Source organism: Rhinatrema bivittatum, chromosome 1, assembly GCF_901001135.1.
Source record: "Rhinatrema bivittatum chromosome 1, aRhiBiv1.1, whole genome shotgun sequence".
In the NCBI taxonomy this organism is placed as follows: Eukaryota; Metazoa; Chordata; class Amphibia; order Gymnophiona; family Rhinatrematidae; genus Rhinatrema; species Rhinatrema bivittatum.
The window spans coordinates 833,532,927-833,558,616 of NC_042615.1; the positions used below are offsets into that span (position 1 = coordinate 833,532,927).

A 25,690-nucleotide genomic window follows, 5' to 3' on the forward strand; every position below is an offset into this window, starting at 1 on the left:
TCTCCCGATTATATCGCCCTTATTACGGAGCATAGAGTTTCAATGCAGAAGCAAGGAATCCTCAGGTGGCGGTTGACTGACTTGAGATCCAGGATGGGGATGATAAAGTAAATGGAATAATGCCCAGTATTTATTTCTTGTGGAGGTACTGGGGTTATGGCCTCGAGGGCCAGTAGTCTGGTCAGTGTAGCTTCCACTGCCACCCTCTTGAAGGGGTCATGGCAGGGGGATTCCACGAACTTGTCCGGAGGGGTTCGGAGGAAATCCAGGTAGTACCCCTCTTGAATGATGGCTAGGACCAACTTGTTCGAAGTTATCTCGACCCATCTGTGGTAGAATAGTGTTAGTATGCCCCCTATGACTTCTTCCCTTGGACAGGTCGGCTGAATCTCATTGTGGGGTGTGGCTGGGGCCTGGACTTCAGCTGGTTCCCCTCTTGTTGTGCTTGTTCCGAAAGGACTTGTTCTTGCCCGTGGGGTGGGGCGCCTGATAGTTATTTCTGTATGAGTTGAAGCACTGCGAAGCTCTGCCCATGGAGGCCCGGGGGAAGGTTCACTGGTTTCTCTTGTTCCTGTCCTCCGGTACGCATGGCAATGGGGACTTGCCCCATTTGTTGACCAGTTTCTCTAGTTTGCTGCCGAATAGAAGGGAACCTTTGAAGGGCATCCTTGAGACGTGATTTGGAAGATGTGTCGGCCGACCAGCTTCGAAGCCAGAGTTGTCTCCTGGCAGCCACCGCTGATGGCACTCCTTTGGCTGCTGTGCGCACCAGATCAGAAACAGCATCCGCAAGGAATGATGCTGCTGGTTCCATGGCCTGGCCAGGGGTGTTGTTCCTGGTCTGGGATAAGCAGGCACGTGTCACTACGGTGCAGCAGGCAGCTATTTGCAGGGACATAGCGGCGACGTCAAAGGACTGCTTAAGGATGGATTCCAGACACCGGTCATGACTATCCTAAAGCGCTGCTCCTCCCTCCACTGGGATAGTAGTGTGCTTTGAGACCATGCAGACTATGGCATCCACTTTTGGGGATGTCAGAAGTTCTTTGGCCACCGGGTACAGGGGGTACATGGCTGCCATAGCTTGTCCTCCTTTGAATGTGGACTCTGGAGCACTCCATTCCAGGTCAATTAGCTGCTGGGCGGCTTGTAAGAGAGGGAAATGGTGAGAGGTTTGGCGGAGTTCCTCTAGCAGGGGATTCACCTTAGGCTCCCCCGAAGCACTTGTGCCCGGAATAGCGAGCTCCCTCAGGCTGTGGGTGACCAGGTCTGGGAGTTCGTCCTTGGTTCAGTGAGGCTCTGTCCCCGGGGGGAGTTCCCCCACTTCTAGGGGTTCTGTTTCCTCTTCAGAGTTGTCCGTGTCCCCAAAGGTGGGGCTTCTGGCTGGTGTAAACCTTTGTCTAGGCCTAGAGGGGCCTGAGGCATAAAGGTCTTCTGGTGGAGGCTGTGGCTGTCTAGCCGGAGACTCCGTCTGCATGTGGACGAAGGTGTGTAGCCCCTTGAAGAATTCCACCCATGAGATAGCCGCTGGGTCCAAGCTAAGGGGCGTTGAGTCCCTGGGGGTCCCTGTCTGAGGGGGGGTCCCGCTGGAATTTGCTAGGTCCGGGTTACTCACTGAGGTGCTAGCACTCGGCCCTGAGTGGGGCTGGCCCTGGACTGGATCTCCCAGGGCCTCCTCACACTGAGCACACAGGGCGTTGGCCTCTTCGCTTTGTGCAGCTCTGATATGGCATGCTGGACAGAGGCCTTTAGCCTTAAGCTCTGTTCCCGGCAGTGCCATGGCTATGTGCATAAATCCTTATGCGTTCCGGCGCATCTAAAATATGCGTGTGGGTTGTGTGTGTAGATGTGCGCCCAAGTCGCAGATATGCGCCCAGCTAGATAGGCGCACGATGCGCGTATATCTTATGTACACGGCCCTTGTGCATGTACTTTATGCGCACAAGACCCTTGTGCATGTAACTTTATATGCACATGTATTTTGTGCGCCTAGCCGGTCTTGTGCGTCCGGATCGAGACGGAGAACAGAGCGGCGAATAGGGTCAATATGACCCTATTCGCAACCACGCAGGCAATATGGCGACCACCTCGGAGGGTCTCCATGTGGGAGGACCCTTGAAACTAACTGGGGCCTGGCCCTGCTAGGGCGGATCAACCCGACGGCACTGGTCCCGGCCAGCGACCTGTGCGACTCCTCGAACCTTAGAGTCTATACTGAAGATTTCTACCTTACCTTGTCTTCGGTGCTTCCCGGTTTCGTTCCGGGCGGTCTCCGGCTGCAGGGGGAGAGGGAAAATACCTTCACCGCCATGCTCAAGGGTGCATCCGCTGCCTCTCAGCCGCGCCCGGGATCGGGGGCTAAGTCCCTGCTGAGATTCGGCCACCGGACCGAGGCTCACCTCCGAGGAACCACGGAAATCACCTCGGGAATTCTCAACTGGGGGAGGGACCCGAGGGTATCACCGCAGGAGAGCGGGACTCGTCTTCAGAGGTAGGTTTTCTTCCGAATTTGGGTTTTCTCCGTTGAATTTTGTTCTAACGCTGTGAGAGCATGCAGATAGTCCCTAACTGCTATGGAGACGGAAAATACTGAAGAGCTGCACTTCCTGCAGGGGTATATGTACTAGGGGCTGACGTCAGATTGAAATCTGATCAGTCTCCAACTGCTAAGAGGAGTACACTATACCCATTGGTCCTGAGTCCATCTGGTACACGCTAGGAAATGGTATTTTTTTTAACAATGACCACGCCTCTTGTTTTTTTCTAACAATTTCTCTCAATTTATCAAAGTTTCACTTTTGAAAGTTTAGCACAAGAGCCGTGGATTTGCTTACTGTCCCAGTGGTGTAGCTAGACAATTTGGCGCCCGGACCAAGAGACTTCTTTGGCGCCCCCTCCCTCCATCAATGATTTGCATTGAAATCGGTGCTATTTTTCTGCACTCATTTTTATGAGCGCTCGTGCAAATAAGAATTTCAAAACAGCTGATGAATAGAATATCCAATAATTAAAGATTAATGAAAATTTTGAAAGCTTTACCAAACATCAATAAAATATTTCAAACAGCAGACACATCACATACTACCCAATAATTAAAATGGTAGTCAATCAAGAAAAATGAACTTAAAAAGCCACCTTTACTTACCCTCTCCAGCAGTTCTCTTAAAATTTAGTAATTTCATCTTTCATCCAACATTTCAACAAAATCAGCACAAAAGTTGAGGTATATGTATTATCACACTTCATTTTTTTAAACTGGCAGATTCCTTTCTCACATACACATCACATACACTCACTAGGGATGTGAATCGTTTTTTGACGATTTAAAATATCGTCCGATATATTTTAAATAGTCAAAAATCATTAGAGGCGCGATACAATAGGAATTCCCCCGATTTATCGTCAAAAATCGTAAATCGGGGGAGGGGAAAGGGGAAAGTCCCCAGGGACTTTTGGCCAGCTTGGGGGGCCTCCTGACCCCCACAAGACTTGCCAAAAGTCCAGCGGGGGTCCGGGAGCGACCTCCTGCACTCGGGCTGTATTGCAAAATGGCGCCAACCGTATGGCCGGCGCCATTTTGCAATACGGCCCGAGTGCAGGAGGTCGCTCCCGGACCCCCGCTGGACTTTTGGCAAGTCTTGTGGGGGTCAGGAGGCCCCCCCAAGCTGGCCAAAAGTCCCTGGGGGTTCAGCAGGGGTCCGGGAGCGATCTCCTGCGCTCGTGACGTCAGGGGACAGGAACCAAAATGGCGCCGGCCATATGACAGGGCAAAGGTAGCGCCGGCGCCATTTCTATTAACGCAGCCATGGCCAGAGAGTGGACGATCACACCGGGAACCCCCCCCCCACTGGACCCCAGGTCATTTAAAACATATTGGGGGGGTTCGGGAGGGTGGGGGATTTATTTTAAAGGGTCGGGGTGGGTTTTAGGGTTGTTTTAGTGTGCCGGTTTTCCCGCCCTCCCCCGATTTACGATTTAAACGATTTTAAAAAAAACAAAACCGCGACGATCAGATTCCCTCCCCCCCCAGCCAAAATCGATCGTTAAGACGATTAATCACACGATTCACATCTCTAACACTCACACACACAAGCTCCATTCCTTTCTTACACACACACACACACACACACACACACAGAAAGAAGATCGGCGCAGCCGGAGACCAGCCGCCGAGACTTAAGGGGCGCTGCGGCAGGCAGTCAGCCCCCGACTCTCCCTGCCTCCCCCCCAGTGCCACCCTCCCGACGCCCCCCCTGGTGATTCAGCGGAGGTCCCGGGAGCGATCTGCCGCTCCCGGGGCCTCGGCTGCCACTAAGCAAAATGGCGCCGGTGGCCTTCAGCCCCTGTCACATGGTGGGGCAAAAGGTCACCGGCGCCATTTTGCTTAGTGGCAGCCGAGGCTCCGGGAGCGGCAGATCGCTCTCGGGACCTCCACTGGACCACCAGGGGGGGTGTCGGGAGGGTGACACTGGCGGGGCGGCAGGGCAAGTCGGGAGCTGGCTGCCTGCCGCGGCGCCCCCTAAATCTCAACACTTGGTCTTCATCTAGGCGAGTCGAAGGCTGGCAGAATTTTGAAAGGGCACTTTTTGCCCTTTCAAAATTCTGCTGCCTGCCGCGGCGCCCCCTAAGTCTCGGCGCCCTATGCACAGGCCTAGCTCGCCTAGTGGTTCCGGCGGCCCTGAGGCAGAGCCAGGCGTTTTGGCGCCCCCTTAGACCCGGCGCCCGGGGCGGCCGCCCACCCCGCCCACCCCTCGCTACGCCACTGCACTGTCCCCCTTCCAGTCATTAAATCAAATTTGATCATATGATCACTATTGCCAAGCGGCCCCACCATTGTTACCTCTCTCACCAAATCTTGTGCTCCACGGAGAATTATATCTAAAATTGCTCCCTCTCTTGTCGGTTCCTGAACCAATTGCTCCATAAAAATGTCATTTATTCCATCCAGGAACGTTATATCTCTAGCATGTGCCAATGTTACATTTACCCAGTCAATATTGAGGTAATTGAAGTCTCCCATTATTACCACACTACCAATTTGGTTAGCTTCCCTAATTTCTCTTAGCATTTCACTGTCAGTCTCACCGTCTTGACCAGGTGGACGGTAGTATACCCCTATCACTATATTCTTCCTCGACACACAAGGGATTTCTACCCATAAAGATTCAATTTTGTAATTAGTCTCATGCAGGATGTTTATCCTGTTGGACTCTATGTCATCCCTGTTACTCAGCAGACTCCTGATATAATTATATGAAGCAATGCTTCTGGTCTCAAGTCTTCTCAGCTATTACCACTTACCAAAGAAAGGAAACTGATTCTTAGACAAACCTTGGACTTTCAAATACCCTGCCAATTTTACTGGCCCCGAGTTAGCCGGATAACTCAGGGCAGTCTGAGGTATTCCAGGGTGGAGTAAAGTTATCCAGCTGACAGAGTCATTCATCAAAATGTGTTATGTCGTTAACACAAGCAATAAAATGTTAACACACACATTAATACCATAACACATGCGATAATCATATTATTGCATTGTGTGAATGCAAATTTTTAGAAGGGGCTGGATTGGGGAGGGATTTGGGTGGGATTTATAAAAATGTGGGGCAATATCACACCATGTGATAGCAAAACACATGCTATCACATGGTTTTAAAGCAAAATTGCTTACCTTGTAATAGGTGTTATCCCAGGACAGCAGGATGTAGTCCTCATATATGGGTGACATCATCAGATGGAGCCCTGGTACGGAAAACTTCTGTCAAAAGTTTCTATAAACCTTTGGCTGGCACACTGAGCCTACTGAGCATGCCATGATATTCTCAGCCACAGGGGTCTCCCTTCAGTCTTGTTTGTAGCATTTGCGTAAGCCAAAAAATGAAATAATAATAAAACGTATCGGGCCCAACTCCGTGGAGTGGCGGGTGGGTTTAGTGAGGACTACATCCTGCTGTCCTGGGATAACACCTATTACAAGGTAAGCAATTTTGCTTTATCCCAGGACATGCAGGATGATAGTCCTCACATATGGGTGATTAGCAAACTACAGGCTGAGTCATTTTTATATTATACCAGCAGCATACAACTGGTGCAAGAAGCACAACAACAGGTGTACTGCTGGAAAAACTGAGGCAGCCTGAAATCACAGCAGGATGGATCTAGGAGGAGTTGTACTGGAAATAAGTTCTTTAAGACAGACTGTCCAAAGGTTGAATCTTGTCGTCCTTCTTTGTCCAAACAATAATGAGCTGCAAAGGTGTGAAGGGAACTCCATGTTGCAGCTTTACATTTGTCTAGGATGGGCACTGAACGATAGTGTGCTACTGATGTAGACATAGCCCTTACTGAATGTGCTTTTACTCGCCTCTGGAGAGGAATCTTTGCTTTTTCATAACAGAATTCATTACAGTCTGCTATCCAGTTGGAGAGAGTCTGTTTTCCTACCGCAACTCCTGGTTTATTTTTGTCAAAATAAATAAAAAGTTGGGTGGATTTCCTATGGACCGCCGTGCGGTTCAGGTAAAAGGCTAGCGCACGTTTACAGTCTAATGTGAACTCCATCCCATCGGACCTGCGACAGGAACCCTGCCTACTAACTTTCAGGAAAAGGCTCAAAACATGGTTATTTAAGAAAGCCTTTCCAGACCCCAACTGAAACCCTAGAAACATGTAGGGAGTAGAATCTGTGTACCGTATGGTTCAATTCGGACACAGAAGGCAAGTTCAGTTGATCTCAGCGCTAGAAGATTTCTCTCGCTACACATGTAGTCCGAGACCATTCGAGAGGATGGACACCTTTATGGAGAAGGTCTGCTAGTGTGTTTAGTAAATGTCTTAGATAATTGGCCAGAGGATGTATTGAGTGAGCAAGGGCCAAGGGTAGAGCTGCGCATCTTCCTTGCCGAGCAGCTAAGATGTTGTGCGCTGGAAAAACACATTGTTCCTATGCTGTCTGTCTGTATGCACAAGATTTGTTGCAGAGGCAGTATTGGAAGGCATAAGGGTATAACTCATGGCTACAAGACCCAGGAAGTTTATGTGAAACTGTGCCCGTAACGGAGTAGACACATAGGGGTGGATTTTAAAAGGCCCGCGCGTGCCGGCGGCCTATTTTGCATAGGCCGCCGGCACGCGTAAAGCCCCGGGACGCGCGTAAGTCCCGGGGCTTTCGAAAAGGGGAGGGAAGGGCGTGTCCGGGGGCGTTCCCGAAATGACGCGGCATTTCGGGGGCGTGCCGTGGCATTTCGGGGGCGGGCCCGGGGGCATGGCGCCGGCCCGGGGGCATGGTCGAGACCTCCGGACCAGCCCCCGGGACCGGAGGACGGAGCGGGGCTGCCGGCCGACAGGCGTAACTTTGCCGACAAAGGTAGGGGGGGGTTTAGATAGGGCCAGGGGTGGGTTAGGTAGGGGAAGGGAGGGGAAGGTGGGGGGAGGGCGAAGAAAAGTTCCCTCCGAGGACGCTCCGAAATCAGAGCGGCCTCGGAGGAAACAGGCAGGCCGTGCTGGGCTCGGTGCGCGCAGGTTGCACAAATGTGCACCCCCTTGCGCGCGCCGACCCCGGATTTTATAAGATACGCACGGCTACGCGCGTATCTTATAAAATCCAGCGTACTTTTGTTCGCGCCTGCTGCGCGAACAAAAGTACGCTCTCGTGCAAGTATTTAAAATCTGCCCCATATTGAGTTGAGAAGTTTTTAGGTCAAACTTACAACCCTGAGTAAATGTGAGCATGAGCAGGATCAGACTAGGTTTTGGTTCTAGATCTGTAATATGGATGAGGGACGAAAGCGGTTGAACAGCTTAGACCCACTGATAATGGAATTTCACTGAATCTAACCCAGAGCAGTTTTGGATCTATGAGGAAAAATGCATAGTAGAAAACCCCCATGGCCCGACAATGAAGAATTGAGTGGCTGAGGTTATGGAAAAAAGCGTTCAGGGACATGTAAGAATTTATTAGTGTATCTGCGCGTATGCTGGACAGGAAGGTCATTATGACTGTGGTATCCAAAAGTATTGTATAAGGGATTTATGGCAGTGACAGTAATCCCAGTTAGAAATGTCTATTCAAGGAAAAACGTAGAAATTAGAGGTAACGTACTTACTGTGATATGGAAGCATAGTAACGAGAGATACCATTTTACTTGTGCCTTCTGAAGAAAGTTGTGCCTTCTGAAGAAACTCCCCAACCCCCCCCCCCCCCCTCCTTCCCCACTCTGCACTTTGTAGCATCTGGGGAAGTGTACCGGAAACCGTGGTACAAGGTGGGGTGGCTGCTCTGATATCCGGCCAGCTGGGAGACCAGGAGGTGTCCAACTGGAGGGGCTGATGTAATCTGGATATCATGTAACTTCCCACGGGAGTGTGAATGGTGAAGTCTTACCCGCATTTCTGTGTGCTATACAAGAAGACATCGAGGTCTGATGTCAGGCATCGAGGTGGACTTACGCTTGAGGCAGTATTTGCTAGATCTCATGTTTAGCAGATCAGCGAATGCACCTGGAGCTTTGGTTCTGAAGCAGGAACCAGAAGCCAGAGCATTAATCAGTACAGAACTTTGTTGCTGAAGAAGGGAGGGTTTCCTGATGCAATCCCAAAGAAATGATAGAGAGGCTATCTTGGTATTGTGGCTGACATAGCTGGCATAGCGATATGTGACACTAATACGGTTCTTGGACGGCACATGACCTAGAACTTTTCGAACCATGTGCTCGAATTAGAGAACACATCTCAATGGGAATGCCGCAGAAGCGGGTACTTACCATCCGACGTGGATCGCCGAAGGACGAGTAGCCTGAGGACGTAAACGTCCGTCTCAACTCTGATACCTGGTATGGTGGCGCAGGTATAGAGGAGACAGGCTGGGTGTGGCTGGCACACCATAATTAGCGGAGGGCCACAATCCCGCACCGATAACAGTGGGGCATGCTTGGGAACAGAGGAGCCAATTAATGAGCTCATGATCCCGATCCTCATCTCAGCGGCTCGATGTATCATGATGCCAGTGCAGAATTCTTTGGACCTCGATCCAGTGTTTCTGGAGTAGCAAGGACTGCCCAAACTGTGCGGAACAGTGCCGATGGCAGTGGTGATGTTGCTCGGCCCGAGCATTGTCCAGCATTGAGAAGGATAGCACCGATGTGCTGGATGGCGTCGGTGGCGGACGGTCACCGTGTCGGTGATGATGCATGCCATGGTCCTCGGCCTGGTCCTTCTGCAGCGCCGAGATGGAAGCCCTCACTGTCTTGGATGGCGATTGATGACATAGTGTCAGCATGCCTGCTCTGCTCCTGGTACTATGTAGTGTCATAGGCTAATATGGGGCTTTAATAAGAACCCAAAGCATGAAGCACTGTGTTCAGGCGAAGGCATTACGTGGCAGTGCTATGTCGGTATTGACGGTATAGATGGCGGCCGAAGTGGCCTCGAGGGTATCGTCAAAAATGTATATGAAAAAACATTGATGACTCAGCCAGAGCAATGATGACAGTGACGGAGCACCGAAGGCATCGGCTTAGGTAACTATGGAAACAATGTGGCATTGAATAGTCGAAAAAACATCGTTGGTATCGAAAAATGATGCCGGCATCGACAGAGTCGATGACCGCATTGATAGGAATGTCGAAGACACTGATGGAACTGATGTGGGCGTCGAGGGCATCGATGTATGAAGGTGGGCAGCAATGGCATCGGTGGCATGGCCATGGGCATGGATGGTCTGGACCATGGACATTGACGGTATCAATGGGTTCGACTCGGGCAGCAATGGTATGCATGGCATCCATGCCATGGACATCGATAGCACTGACATGGGCACAGATGGAATAGATGTTGGCATGGACCCCCTCAATGGAACTGACATTGGCATCCATGGAATCCACTTTGGCACCGACTCCATCCATGGAATCGACCTGGCATGGATGCCCATCAATGGAATCGGCATGAGCATCGATGCCCATTGATGGAATCAGCATGGGCATCGATGCCCATCATTGGAAACCACCTGGGCATCGATGCCCATCAATGGAATGGACCCTGACATCGATGCCCATCGATGGAATGGATCCTGACATCATCCATTGATGGAATAGACCTGACATTGATGCCCATCAATGGAAAGGACTTGAACATCGATGGAACAGTCCTGGACACCAATGGCATCCATAAAATAAAGGATGGCATCGATGAAATGACCCTGGCATCAATGGAAGTGTCATGGGCGATGGTGGCATCGACCCGAGTATGGATGGCGGTGATGAGACAAGGGTGTGCGTCGATGGCATCCATCTGGGCAGTGATTGGAACCCAAGAAAAAATCAGTGCCATGGATGAAAAACATGGACAGCACTGATAAAAACTATGGAAGGAGGATGGCATTAAGGTACCACGGGGGAAGGGGTACCGATGGCATCTAGAATCCGAGGCGGTGTAAAGGGGGTACAGACGGTAGCGATGGGGCATTGATGGCGTGAGTGTACCAAGGAAATCGAAGGACCTGAATCTACAGGGGTCCTGGTGGCAACGGAAATCGTGGAAGTCCCTGTCCCACTAGCACTAATAACCAAGCAGAGTGTCACAGAGGGACAATTGCAGGCTATATGTAGCTAAATGAAAAAATAGGGAGAGGTTAGGCCGCAGTCGGTTGGCAGCCAGAAAGGTGACAGGAACCGACTGAAAAAATAGGGCAAAGTACTCATCGAACATTGAATAAACGCACGCGTGAGGAACGCACTCCGTGAGGAAAAAATTTTAAGATTTCTCACAGAGCTCCTAACCACTGTGCTTCCTGGCAGAGCGGAAAAAAGAAGACTGAAGGGAGACCCCTATGGCTGAGAATATCATGGCATGCTGGGCATGCTCAGTAGGCTCAGTGTGCCAGCCAAAAGTTTATAAAAACTTTTGACAGAAGTTTTCCGTACCAGGGCGCCATCTGATGATGTCACCCATATGTGAGGACTACAACCTGCTTGTCCTGGGATAATGCTAGAAATAACTATACCTTCCTTCCTGGTGTTAAGCTGTGTGATGTGCTGTAACACAATTTGCAATAAATATTGCTAATTGCATTTTGGCCATTTCTGGGCTGGGGGGAGGGGAGAGAGAGAGCCGTCACACTATTCAACTATTTATATGACTACAGGAGGGCCAGCTAATAGCTTGAGATGAGGTGTTGGTGGTGGTTTAGGGTTTGGGGGACAGTTTTTCTTGCAGAGTGAGACTTACGAACAGCACAGTATACCTCAGTGAAGATTTGATGTCATTTAGAGTGAGGACATTTTCACAAAGATGAGATTTCTACTATGTTCTCTCACCCTAGCTTGATGGTACCCTGTTATAGAGTGTATTGAGAGGCATACCCACACCACTGAATATCCAATATAAGTTATCCAGATAAGTTTATCTGGCTAAGTTGATGCCCTGTGCTGAATTGCCCCCAATGTATGCAAATACAGCTCATTTTAGGTATTCCGAAAGCTAGAACGTTTGGGTTTTTTTGGAGGGAGGGGGGAGGAAGTGGTCCTTAAGGACTGGTTTTAGGAATTGTTATTAAGCATGTGTCAGCACTCTCTCCTCCTTTCAGATATCAGAAAAAACGGACCACTACCAGGAGCTCATTATGAAGCAGATGGACTATGAGAGTATATATGAGACAGCAGGAAAATACACCATACAGGGGACAGCCATGACAGAAAGTGTCACTCCAGACCAGGGCACAGGAGGGCAAGCAGAGCCTCGATCCAGGAGACGCCGGGACCTAAGTCGCCAAACCATCTCCAACCCAATTGACAGTCAAGTTGAAGAGTGTCTGGGGAAACTGAGCCCGGCTGAGCTGGACCTGGTTCTGTCAAACAGCCTGGGCATGGTCAGTACGGCTTCCAGGTGAGTGCTCTGCTGTTACATGACCAAATACCATGCACCTAAAAACTTATTTGAGGATATTATTATTCAATTGATCCCAACTCTAAAAATATCCTGCATGTAAATTATTTGTCTTTCTATTTATTATTCAGTATGGGAAAATTTTTTTACTCCCATTTATATGATATACTACTCTGTTTTAAATATATGATTTAATCCAAACACAAAAAATCTTTTTAAGGAAAGGGTGGAAAGTTTCATATTTTTTACTATCATTACCACCGTGTAATGTACCAATGTTTAATCATTAACCATCCACCACCTTCCTGATATTTTAAATTATTTTTTATAAAACGTGTGCCAAAGTGATTAATTTTTAAAACTTTTTTTCAACCGGTGTTGTGCAAAATGTTAAGAGGACATTTTTTAAATTAATCACTTTGGCACACGTCTTATAAAAAATAATTAAAAATATCAGGAAGGTGGTGTAAGAAATTTTGAATGGAAGTATTGAGGCTTCTACCATTAGCAGAATTCAAAACCAGGGAATCCTGCCTTGATAAAAAAAAAACCCCACTTCCACTATCTCCTACCCTTCCTGCCTTGAGACAAAAAGTTTACTTTCAGAGGTGTGTTCGAATCTACCACAGAAATTTATTCATCAGTAATTCATGCAGCACTTCATGCAAAATAAACCAGTCAGTTTATTGTAAAAATATTTTCTTTATTTCAGATAAAGAAAGGCATGAATAAAATCTCTAAATGACTAAGAAACACTTTTATGTTCAAATCTTAACTTTACCAGAGTATATCCTACAATCAATATCACAGCCATTAATAAAGTAATTGAAATTATTAAAATCAGATAAATGTCAATGTCATCTTTTGCTTAATTAATCAATGCATTTCTAATACATCTGCCAATCTAGAAACAATAGCAATTTAAAGGTTCTCATATACTTGAATAAATGATTATATATTTACCAAAATCTGAAGCAACCGCTCTGTGTCTCTCTCTAATCACGTGCAAAGAAAATCAAAGTAGCACCTCTCTTTCCCTCCGACAGCCTCTAGTTTTATACCCTTAAAACTCTTTGATTTCTTTGATCCAGGGTAGCTGTTTGTTTTCCATCAATACATCTATCTTTTAGCCTTTGAAGAACTTCTTTTCTAAAAAACCTTGACTGAGGTTCAATTAATTTTTCATATCAGAACATTAAAATTTAGGATTTATTCTTACCCTGTTTAAAGCTTTGCCCATATTCGATTTTTAATTGGATTTCTTTTGTAGTTCTAAGAGAAAATCTTTTCCACTCCCTTAGAAAGGTGGTAAACAACTTTCTCAAGGTCTGAAAGAGGGGTAGAGGTGGGTGCTGTGTGCTGGAGTTTTTTTTTCAGCACAGATCCTGACTAAAGCCATGGTTTTTAAAATAAAGGCTTATGGGTATTAATGCTAACATGTCTCTTTATGGCTAATTGATTACTGACTTCACTAAATATAAGTAATCATCAATAAAGCACAAAATATTAAGATAATTTCTGACAGTGGTGGATGGTTAATGATTAAACATTGGTACATTACACGGTGGGTGGTAATGACATTAAAAAATATGAAACTTTCCACCCTTTTCATAAAATATGTTGTGTGTTTGGATTAAATCATATATTTAAAACAGAGTAGTATATTATATAAATGGGAGTAAACATTTTTTCCCATAGTGAATAATAAATAGAAAGACAAATAATTTACATGCGGGATATTTTTAGAGCTGCTGTACATGAGACATTCATACCTCGCTCAAACAGCAGGGGAATCATGAGTCAGCTTTACAGGGGAGTCACATGGTGTTATAAGATAGGTGAGTCATTCTTTAGCATTACAGGGGAGTCATTATGCAGCATTAATGGAGAGTCACCTATCAATCTTTTAGTGATATAAGGGGGGGAGTCATTCAGACTACAGGGGAGTCATTTAATAGTACAGGGGAGTCATTATGCAGCATTAATGGAAAGTCATCTATTAGTGTTAGATGATCGAGGGGTTAAAGGGGCACTTAGAGAAGATAAGGCTATCGCAGAAAGATTAAATGATTTCTTTGCCTCGGTGTCTTCTGAAGAGGATGTTGGGGAGGGAGGTACCCATACTGGAGAAGGTTTTCATGGGTAATGATCCAGATGGACTGTATCAAATCACAGTGATCCTAGAAGATGTGGTAGACCTGATTGACAAACTGAAAAGAAGTAAATCACCTGGACCGGATGGTATACACCCCAGAGTTCTGAAGGAACTAAAAAATGAAATTTCAGACCTATTAGTAAAAATTTGTAACCTATCATTAAAATCATCCATTGTACCTGAAGACTGGAGGATAGCTAATGTAACCCCAATATTTAAAAAGGGCTCCAGGGGCGATCCGGGAAACTACAGACCGGTTAGCCTGACTTCAGTGCCAGGAAAAATAGTGGAAAGTGTTTTAAACATCAAAATCAAAGAACATATAGAAATACATGGTTTAATGGAACAAAGTCAGCATGGTTTTACCCAAGGCAAGTCTTGCCTCACAAATCTGCTTCACTTTTTTGAAGGAGTTAATAAACATGTGGATAAAGGTGAACCAGTAGATGTAGTATACTTGGATTTTCAGAAGGCGTTTGACAAAGTTCCTCATGAGAGGCTTCTAGGAAAAGTAAAAAGTCATGGGATAGGTGGTGATGTCCTTTCGTGGATTGCAAACTGGCTAAAAGACAGGAAACAGAAAGTAGGATTAAATAGACAATTTTCTCTGAGTGCCTCAGGGATCTGTATTGGGACCCTTACTTTTCAATATATTTATAAATGATATGGAAAGAAATACAACAAGTGAGATAATCAAATTTGCAGATGATACAAAATTGTTCAGAGTAGTTAAATCACAAGCAGATTGTGATAAATTGCAGGAAGACCTTGTGAGACTGGAAAATTGGGCATCAAAATGGCAGATGAAATTTAATGTGGATAAGTGCAAGGTGATGCACATAGGGAAAAATAACCCATGCTATAGTTACACAATGTTAGGTTCCATATTAGGTGCTACAACCCAAGAAAGAGACTAGGCGTCAAAGTGGATAACACATTGAAATAGTTGGTTCAGTGTGCTGCAGCAGTCAAAAAAGTAAACAGAATGTTGGGAATTATTAGAAAGGGAATGGTGAATAAACGGAAAATGTCGTAATGCCTCTGTATCGCTTCATGGTGAGACCGCACCTTGAATACTGTGTACAATTCTGGTCGCCGCATCTCAAAAAAGATATAATTGCGATGGAGAAGGTACAGAGAAGGGCTACCAAAATAAGGGGAATGAAACAGCTCCCCTATGAGGAAAGACTAAAGAGGTTAAGACTTTTCTGCTTGGAGAAGATACAGCTGAGGGGGGATATGATAGAGGTGTTTAAAATCATGAGAGGTCTAGAATGGGTAGATGTGAATCGGTTATTTATTCTTTCGGATAATAGAAAGACTAGGGGGCACTCCATGAAGTTAGCATGTGGCACATTTAAAACTAATAGAAGAAAGCTCTTTTTTACTCAACGCACAATTAAATTCTGGAATTTGTTGCCAGAGGATGTGGTTAGTGCAATTAGTATAGCTGTGTTTAAAAAAGGATTGGATAAGTTCTTGGAGGAGAAGTCCATTACCTGCTATTAATTAAGTTGACTTAGAAAATAGCCACTGCTATTACTAGCAACGGTAACATAGAATAGACTTAGTTTTTGGGTACTTGCTAGGTTCTTATGGCTTGGATTGGCCACTGTTGGAATCAGGATGCTGGGCTTGATGAACCCTTGGTCTGACCCAGTATGGCATGTTCTTATGTTCTTAAGTGTTACAGAATTGTCCCTTAGCGATATAAGGGAGTCATCATTCAGATTACAGGGGAGTCATTTAATAGTACAGGGGAGTCATTATGCAGCATTATTGGAAAGTCATCTATCAGTGTTACAGGACAGTCCTCTATCAGTGTTACAGGATAGTCCCTTAGTGATATAAGGGAGCCATCATTCAGATTACAGGGGAGTCATTTAATAGTACAGGGGAGTCATTATGCAGCATTAATGGAAAGTCATCTATCAGTGTTACAGAACAGCAAAATTGCTTACCTTGTAATAAGTGTTATCCCAGGACAGAAGGATGTAGTCCCCACTTATGAGTGACGTCACTGACGGAGCCCTATTGCAGGAAAACTTTCTGTCAAAGTTTCTAGAAACTTTTGACTGGCACTATGAGGTCACTGAGCATCCCAGCATGCCATGATATTCTCTGCTACAGGAGTCTCTCTTCAGTCTCGTATGTAGCAATAAGCTTTAGCAAAAAATAAAATAATAAAAGGTATGAGACCCAACTCCGCGGGGTGGTGGGTGGGTTTCGTGAGGACTACATCCTGCTGTCCTGGGATAACACCTATTACAAGTTAAGCAATTTTGCTTTATCCCAGGACAAGCAGGATGCTAGTCCTCACATATGGGTGATTAGCAAGCTAGAGGCTGAGTCATTTTGTAGTGAAGCAGCAGTGAAGTATTGTTGGTAAAAATGTGTCAGCCGAAGATCACAGCAGGTTGGATGTAGAAGGAGTTGGGATTAAACTGGAAACAAATTCTTTAAGACAGATTATCCATAGGCTGAATCTTGTCGTCCTTGTTTGTCCAAACAGTAATGAGCTGCAAAGGTGTGAAGAGAACTTCATGTTGCTGCTTTTCATATGTCAAAGATTGGCACTGAACGATAGTGTGCTACTGAGGTTGACATTGCTCTTACTGAATGCGTCTTTACTCGCCCTTGGAGAGAAAGGCCTGCTTTTTCATAGCAAAACTGTATGCAATCTGCTAGCCAATTGGATAGAGTATGTTTACCCACTGCTTTACCCGGTTTGTTTGGATCATAAGATACAAAGAGCTGAGTGGATTTCCTGTGGACTGCAGTGCGGTCTAAGTAAAATGCTAATGCACGTTAACAGTCCAAGGTATATAAGACCCGTTCTCCTTGGTGAGAATGAGGCCTTGGAAAGAATGTGGTTAAAACTATGGATTGGTTCAAGTGGAATTCCGTAACTACCTTGGGAAGGAATTTTGGATGTGTACGGAGAACCACTCTGTCATGTAGAAATTTTGTATAGGGTGAGTACATGACAAGTGCTTGTAACTCACTAACCCTTCTAGCTGATGTAATGGCTATGAGGAAGATAGTCTTCCATGTGAGAAATTTAACATCACAGGAAGTCATGGGTTCGAAAGGAGAACACATGAGTCTTGTTAAGACCAGATTCAGGTCCCATTCTGTGACTTGTGGCCGAATTGGTGGTTTAAGTTGAGTTAAACCTCTCATAAACCTGCTGACAAGAGGTTTTATGGATATTGGTGCATCTTCCATCTTGTTATGGTAAGCTGAGATTGCACTTAAATGGACTCTTACAGATGAAGTCTGGAGACCAGATTCTGAAAGATGGCATAAGTAGTCTAGTAGAGATGTTGTGGGGCAGGAGAAAGGGTCAATACCCTTTTGCGTGCGCCACAAAGTAAATCTTTTCCATTTCGAAGAATAGTTCTTTCATGTGGAAGATTTACGTGAAGCTATAAGCACATGAGATACATTGGTTGAAAGATTGAGTGGTTGTAGAATCAAGCTTTCAACATCCATGCTGTCAGGGATAGGGATTGAAGGTTGGGATGGCGCAACCGACCCTGATCCTGAGATATGAGAGTGGGAGCTACACCCAGGCGAATGGAATCCCTGATCGAGAGGTCTAGAAGTGTGGGAAACCATACTTATTGAGGCCAATACGGGGCTATGGGTATCATGGACCTCTTGTCCTGTTGTAGCTTCACTAGAGTTTTGGTTATGAGCGGTATTGGAGGATACGCGTATAGAAGGCCTGAGTTCCAAGGGCGAGCAAAGGCGTCCTTGGCTGGCTGGTTTTTCTGTTTGTGTAGAGAACAGAATTTGTCCACTTTGTGATTCAGATGTGATGCAAAGAGGTCTATTGTTGGTTGTCCCCAACGTTGAAATATCCTGGTCACTACTGAGGGATCCAGGGACCATTCGTGTGGTTGGAACTGATGACTGAGTCGATCCACCACTACATTGTTAATGCCTGCCAGATAAGTGGCTCGGAGGAACATTGAATGGTTCAGGGCCCAGCCCCAAATCTGTGCAGCTTCTTGACAAAGGAGATACGAGCACGTACCTCCTTGTTTGTTGATGTACCACATGGCAACTGTGTTGTCCGTTTGGATGAGAACAGTTTTGTGTGAAAGGCAGTCCTTGAACGTATGCAGAGCATAACTTATAGCTCGAAGTTCCAGGAAATTAATTAAAAATGTTGCTTCGAGTTTTGTCCCAGTACCTTGGGTTTGGAGATTGTTTATGTGAGCTTCCCAACCCAAGGTGGATGCATCTGTAGTTAACGTTATCTGTGGGACTGGTTGGTGGAAGGGTAGGCCCTTGCGCAAATTGTCCTTGTTTGCCCACCAAAGTAAAGAGGAATGTAGCTGGTGGGTTACTTGAATTGGAGAGTATAGTGGTTGAATGGCTTGGATCCATTGTGATCATAAAGTCCATTGGGTTACTCTCATGGCTAGTCTTGCCATAGGAGTGACATGAACTGTGGAGGCCATGTTGCCTAGTAAGGTTAGAAACTGATGAGCTGTTGCTTGTTTCTTTGAGTGAATCGAGTTTGCAAGTAGGGAAAGTATTTCTGCTCGATCTCCAGATAGAAAGGCCTTTCTGCTCCTATGAATTGAAGTAGGTGAGACAGAGTGAGATGGGACTTTTGATAATTGATGAGAGAGCCCATGGAATGAAGTAGAGTAATTGTTCGACTGAGAGAAGCCAGAGCTCCTTGTTGAGATGGACTTCTGATGAGCCAGTCGTCTAAATAGGGAACTACATGGACACTTTCCTTGTGCAAGTGTGCTGTTATTACTGCTAGACTTTTGGTGAATACTCTGGGAGCAGAGGCAAGTCCGAATGGTAGTACTCTGTACTGGAAATGTTGATGACCTACCTTAAAGCGCAGATACTCGCGATGAGGAGGGAATATTGGAATGTGAGCGTAAGCGTCTTGAAGAGCAAGAGAACAAAGCCAATTTCCTGTTTGAAGAAGTGGAAGCATGGTGCCTAGAGAAACCATCCTGAACTTTTCTTTCTTTGGAAATTTGTTTAGGTTTCTGAGGTCTAGGATGGGATGTAGGCCTCCAGTTTTCTTTGGAATGAGGAAATAACAGGAATAGAATCCTCTGCCCTCCTGAGTCCTGGGCACTGGTTCTACAGCCCTGGCTTTCAGAAGGGTGGATAATTCTACTTGCAATTGGAGTATGTGACTTTCGCTGAGAGAAAGAGGTCTCAGAGAAGAATCTATTGGAATTTCATACAGGCATTCCCGGACTCAAACTGATCTATCACAGCTTCGCCAATCCTTATCTCCAACTACACCATAATTAACCATCCCCACTTTTGTTTACATGTTTGAATTAATAACCTGTCCTTTCTCTTCTCTCTCCGCCAAGTTCCAATCACCCTGTTATATGTAACTGCATTTTCCGCACCATTGTTTTTAGTTTATGTTTTACGATGCACCCCTGTTTTATGTGAACCAGCATGATGGGACTGCGTTCTCGAATGCCGGTATATAAAAACCCAAAATAAATAAATAAATAAAAATTGAAAGGAAATTGAGTTGGTAACCTCGAGATATTATTGACAGTACCCATTGGTCTGTTGTTATTGGAAGCCAATGGGTGTAAAAATAGGATACTCAACCTCCTACCGTAAGCTCTGGATGAGGATTGGAGAGGTGGCTGTGTTCTCTGGGAATGGTCTCAAAAGCCAGCAGTTGGTCCCATCTGCGGCATAGGTTGAGGCCTAGTTGCCCTAGGTTGTCTGGGCTGAAGCCTTTGTTGTGGTCTAGAAGACCTGGTTCTAGATGTAGGAGGGTCTTCTTTGTCTTTGTCTATAGAATGGTCTTCTATTTATTTATTTATTTATCACTTTTATATACCGATGTTCAGGTAACAGAGTTACTAATCACTTCGGTTTACATTCTAACAACAAACGAACAATGACATAAGATTGTCTTACAATGAACAGGGAGAAAAAACTTCTAGTATCCTTTCTTTGAGGCCTACGAACTGAGTGCATAGGTGGATCCTGTGGGATTGAGGAAAGCTGTATCAGGGTTTCCATATGTTCTTTTAACTGCGTAACTGCATTCTGTTCCTTGGATCCAAAGAGATTATCTCCCAAGCATGGAAGATCAACTAATTTATCCTGGACTTCAGGTCTGAGGTCCGAGGCTTTAAGCCATGCCCATCGCCTGGCACTGATCCCCAATGCAGCTACCCTGGAAGCTGTCTCGAACCCATCATAGGCTGCACGTACTTCATGCTTGCCTGCCTCCAGTCCTTTTTGGATGATGGCTTGGGCTACTTCTTGATATTGTGATGGAAGAGATGGAATAAAGTCCTGCATTTGCTTCCACAAATTTCTTTGATATTGGGTCATGTAAAGTTGATAAGAAGATATCCTGGAATTTAACATGGCCCCTTGGTAGACCTTCTGCCCCAGGGAATCTAAAAATCCATGATCTTTATCTGGGGGATTGGATGAATGTGGTCTGAGCCTTTTTGACTTTTTCTGTGCAGACTCTACCACTACCGACTGGTGAAGGAGTTGTGATTTTTGGTAGCCAGGAGCAGACTGCACCAAATAAGTACTGTCCGTTCGTTTGTTAACAGCTGGCACTGAGCATGGATGTTCCCAAATGCGATGTTGCAAATCCAGCAAAACCTCATGGACTGGTTTAGCTACTACTTGCTTTGGAGGGTCTAAAAATTGAAGCACCTCCAATGTTGCTGTCTGGTATCTTGCTCTGTGACCAAAGTGAATGGTATGGTGTCAGCCATTTCTTGTACAAAAGTTGTAAATGGAGGAGATTTTTTCCTTGGATCTGATAGGGATGGATCCTACATAAAAGCTTCAGATGAGGTGTCTGATTGCATATCACTCCAAGTATCATATGGATCTTGGGCTTGAGGAAAATTTTTGGAAGTTGCAGGTTGTCGAGGAATCCCTGAAGGTCCTGGTAATGAATCATCAATAGGTGATTCCTCAAGGTGTTCTTCCTGGGGATTTGAGGGAAGAGAATCGAGCAGTTTATGATATATCTTTTCGTTAAAAGCTGATATAATGCCAAATCTGGATGTTCTGGATCCCCAGGCAAAGTTGGCATCGATGGTGTCGGTGTTGGAACCGAAGATGGTGTTGTCGTCTTCGGTGGTTGCGTTGATGTCACCGCAGGTGTCATCGGTTTAGGTACAGGCATCGATGTAATTAGTGACATCAGCATCGGTACTGGCATCGACAGAATCATCGGCATTGGTATGGTGACCGGTGTTGGTGGGAGCACCGACATTGGTAAAGATACCAGCATTGGTTCAAGAACCGGCATCGGTGTTGACACCGGGATCGCTGACGTCACCGGCATCGGCACAGTTGCCGGAATAGGTGTCTGTTCTTTCAGGACCTGGATCACCGCTTGTCTGATAAAAAAATGACAATTCCTGCGATACAGCTGGTGTGGACAGAGCAGCTGCATGCGGTGGCGGTGTAGGCATTGATATTACCTCCATAGATCCCTGTGGAGGTTCGGCCGATGAAGGTGTAGGCCCTGGCGCTAGCATCGGAGTTTCGTGAGGGTTCTGCCGCTTAGCGGTCGGTTCCTCTGGGGAGAGGGTTGACGCTAGAGTCGGTGTGTGTTGATGTCGGTGCTGATGTTTAGGCCTGTGCTCGACTACCGACCTTATCGATGCCGAAGTCAATGGCGATGCTTGATCTCCGACTCCCTCCAGATGACGTTTTTTCAGTTAAACTTTCTTTGAAACTCCTGCCGGGGACGATTTCATCGATGTTGAAGGAGAAGGAAGAAGCTGAAGGTGAAAGAGATGTTTCATATTCTCCTGTCAAAGTTTCCTTCCTTTGGGAGTCATCTCTGCACATTGAGGGCAGGATGAGACATTGTGTTTATCTCCCAAACAAAGAACACACTCAAGATGTGGATCTGTTATAGACATTGTCCGATTACATACCGGACATTTTTTAAATCCTGAAGCCATCTTTTCCTGACAGCTGTCGATGAAAAGAGGAGAAAAATTCTGAGAGAGAGTTTTTACTTAAAATTAAGAACGAGAATGATTTCTCACCGGCCGGTGGAAATGTGAGAGAGATCCCTTATGGGAGAAAAAATATCTTGAAAATCAATGACTTTCTAGTCAGTAAAGTCTGTGAGAAAACTCACAGGGTTCCTTGCTCAAACGAAGACTGAAGAGAGATCCCTGTGGCAGAGAATATCATGGCATGCTGGGCATGCTCAGTGGCCTCACAGTGCCAGTCAAAAGTTTCTAGAAACTTGGACAGAAAGTTTTCCCGCAATAGGGCTCCGTCAGTGACGTCACCCATATGTGAGGACTAGCATCCTGCTTGTCCTGGGATAATGTCCCTTAGTGATATAAGGGAGTCATAATTCAGATTACAGGGAATTCATTATGCAGCATTAATGGAGAGTCACCTATCAGTCCCTTAGTGATATAAGGGGGGAGTCATTCAGATTACAGGGGAGTCATTATGCAGCATTAATGGAAAGTCCTCTATCAGTGTTACTGAATTGTCCCTTAGTGATATAAGGGGGGGGGAGTCATTCAGACTATAAGGGAGTCATTTAATATTACAAGGGAGTCATTATGCAGCATTAAGGGAATCGAGTTTGCCAGTAGGGAAAGTGTTTCTGCTCGATCTCCAGATAGAAAGGCCTTTGAGAGGATGGTGTTCAATTCTGCTCCTATGAATTGAAGTAGGTGAGACAGAGTGAGATGGGACTTTTGATAATTGATGAGAAAGCCCATGGAATGAAGTAGAGTAATTGTTCGACTGAGAGAAGCCAGAGCTCCTTGTTGAGATTGACTTCTGATGAGCCAGTCGTCTCAATAGGGAACTACATGGACACTTTCCTTGTGCAAGTGTGCTGTTATTACTGCTAGACATTTGGTGAATACTCTGGGAGCAGAGACAAGTCCGAATGGTAATGGTATAAGGGAGGAGTCATTCAGATTACAGGGAGGTCATTATGCAGCATTAATGGAAAGTCATCTATCAGTGTTACAGAACTGTCCCTTAGTGATATAAGGGAGTCACCATTCAGATTACAGGGAAGTCATTATTCAGCATTAATGGAACGTCATCTATCAATGTTATAGGACAGTCCCTTAATGATATAAGGGAGCCATCATTTAGATTACAGGGAAGTCATTTAATATTACAGGGGACTCATTATGCAGCATTAATGGAAAATCATCAGTCAGTGTTACAGGACATTCCCTTAGTGATATATAAGGGAGTCATCATTCAGATTACAGGGGAGTAATTTAATATTAAAGGGGAGCCATTATTCAGGATTAATGGAAAATCATCTATCAGTGCTATAGTACAGTCCCTTAGCGCTATAAGGAGTCATCATTCAGTGTTACAAGGGGATCATTTAGTAATACAGGAGATTCATTTACGGTGTTATTTTATTATAGAGGTGTCATTCATCAGTGTTATAAGGGAGTCATTCAGAATTACAGAGGAGTCATCAGTGATAGAGGTCTTTAAGATCATGAGAGGTCTTGAACGGGTAGATGTGGCTCGGTTATTTACACTTTCGAATAATAGAAGGACTAGGGGGCATTCCATGAAGTTAGCAAGTAGCACATTTAAGACTAATCGGAGAAAATTATTTTTCACTCAACGCACAATAAAGCTCTGGAATTTGTTGCCAGAGGAGGTGGTTAGTGCAGTTAGTGTAGCTGGGTTCAAAAAAGGTTTGGATAAGTTCTTGGAGGAGAAGTCCATTAATGGCTATTAATCAATTATACTTAGGGAATAGCCACTGCTATTAATTGCATCAGTAGCATGGGTTCTTCTTAGTTTTTGGGTACTTGCCAGGTTCTTATGGCCTGGATTGGCCTCTGTTGGAAACAGGATGCTGGGCTTGATGGACCCTTGGTCTGACCCAGCATGGCAATTTCTTATGTTCTTATGTTCTTATGTGCTACACTGGAGTCATTCATGCTAGCTCCATAGTATTTTATCAGGGCCACTCAAGCGTGAGTGTATCTTAGAGGTGGTTAATGCATGTCCTGGAATGGGAGGAAGAGATGAGAGCTGTTCCTGTTATGTTGGTCTTTTATGTCCAATGAGTGGCACTGAGGGTGCACGCCTCTCTCCAGACATAGGCTAATAAGAGTATCTAAGAACATAAGAAATTGCCATGCTGGGTCAGACCAAGGGTCCATCAAGCCCAGTATCCTGTTTCCAACAGAGGCCAAAAACAGGCCACAAGAACCTGGCAATTACCCAAACACTAAGAAGATCCCATGCTACTGATGCAATTAATAGCAGTGGCTATTCCCTAAGTAAACTTGATTAATAGCAGGTAATGGACTTCTCCTTCAAGAACTTATCCAATCCATTTTTAAATATAGCTACACTAACTGCACTAACCACATCCTCTGGCAACAAATTCCAAAGCTTTATTGTGCGCTGAGTGAAAAAGAACTTTCTCCGATTAGTCTGTTACTACTTATAATTTCTATTACACTACTAGGTGTACACAGAACATATGTACAAGATGGTCCCTTCTCTGACAAAGATGACAAATAAGACACAGGGATTTTCATTTATTATGAAAAATAGTTAAAACTAACAAGGCTATTAGCAAGAGAACTAGGGGTTAAGATTTAAAATTAGCTTAAAAAAGGTGAGTTTTTAGATTGGATTTGAAGATGGCTAGAGAGGGACATGACGCACCAGCTCAGGAAGTCTATTCCAGGTGTACGGAGCAGCAAAGTGGAATGTGTAGAGTAGGGAGTTGGTGTTTAAGGAGAAGGGCATACATAAGAGTTCCTTGACCCATGACGAGAGTTTACAAGGTGGGAGGTGAAGGGAGAGATTTAATTTAATTTTTAGATTTCTATTCCACCTTTTGTGGCTGGGCAGCCAAAAAAGCAGTTAACAACTGGGTTGCTTTACAAGTAAATTCAATAAAACTGATAAAGACAAATCCAAGACCATTCATAACTATAGATAAAAGCAAAATCATAAAAGCAAGATCAGTGGTACGAAGGAGAAGGCTGAAGTTCCATGTTCTGCACCAGTGAGGGAGATCTCCAGTCCTTGAGAACCACAAACAGGCCAGATTTTCCGGATAACCACAACGAATATGCATGAGACAGTTTTGCATACATTGGAGGCAGAGCATGCAGATCTATCACATGTATATTCATTGTGGATATCCTGAAAACCTGGCTTGTTTGTTTGTCTCCCTCAAAGACCACAGTTCCCTGTACGTACCCGGATCAGTCCAGGACAGCTGGGTTTTGCCTCCCCACCAGCAGATGGAGACAGAACAAGACTTCACGGACTCTGTCCTATATCCCTGAGGTGTCACCTAGTGTCTGCCAGTATTCTTCTGTCTCCAGCAGATGGTAGAGGTGCAAAGCCTAGTGTCTCTTAGGGGTGCTAAGTTAGGTCTAGTTTGGTTCTCCTTGGTATAGCTTAGTACTGATCTTGGTTTGTTTGGGGAGCTTGGTAGGGCTCCCTTAAGAAAAAAAAAAAAAAACGACAACAGAAAGAAGATTTTGGAGTTTGCAAGTGAAGGCAGCGTCTAGCCTCCCAGGGGGTTGTCAGGTCCTGGTGGGACCATCCTCCCTTGTAATTGAGGCTGCAGAGCAGAGGGTTGGGGACCCTACATCTGCCGTGGCTCAGGGT

At 45.4% G+C, this 25,690-nt stretch overlaps 1 protein-coding gene across 1 annotated transcript in view; it reads left to right on the top strand.

Moving 5' to 3' along the window:
* The window catches only part of LOC115079605, a 105,205-nt gene that overhangs the window by 53,134 nt on the left and 26,381 nt on the right, over window positions 1–25,690 (top strand). The window contains exon 3 of the mRNA XM_029583287.1: window positions 11,579–11,877. Within this exon, the coding sequence (XP_029439147.1) occupies window positions 11,579–11,877 (299 nt within the window). The remainder of the gene's footprint in view (window positions 1–11,578; window positions 11,878–25,690) is intronic.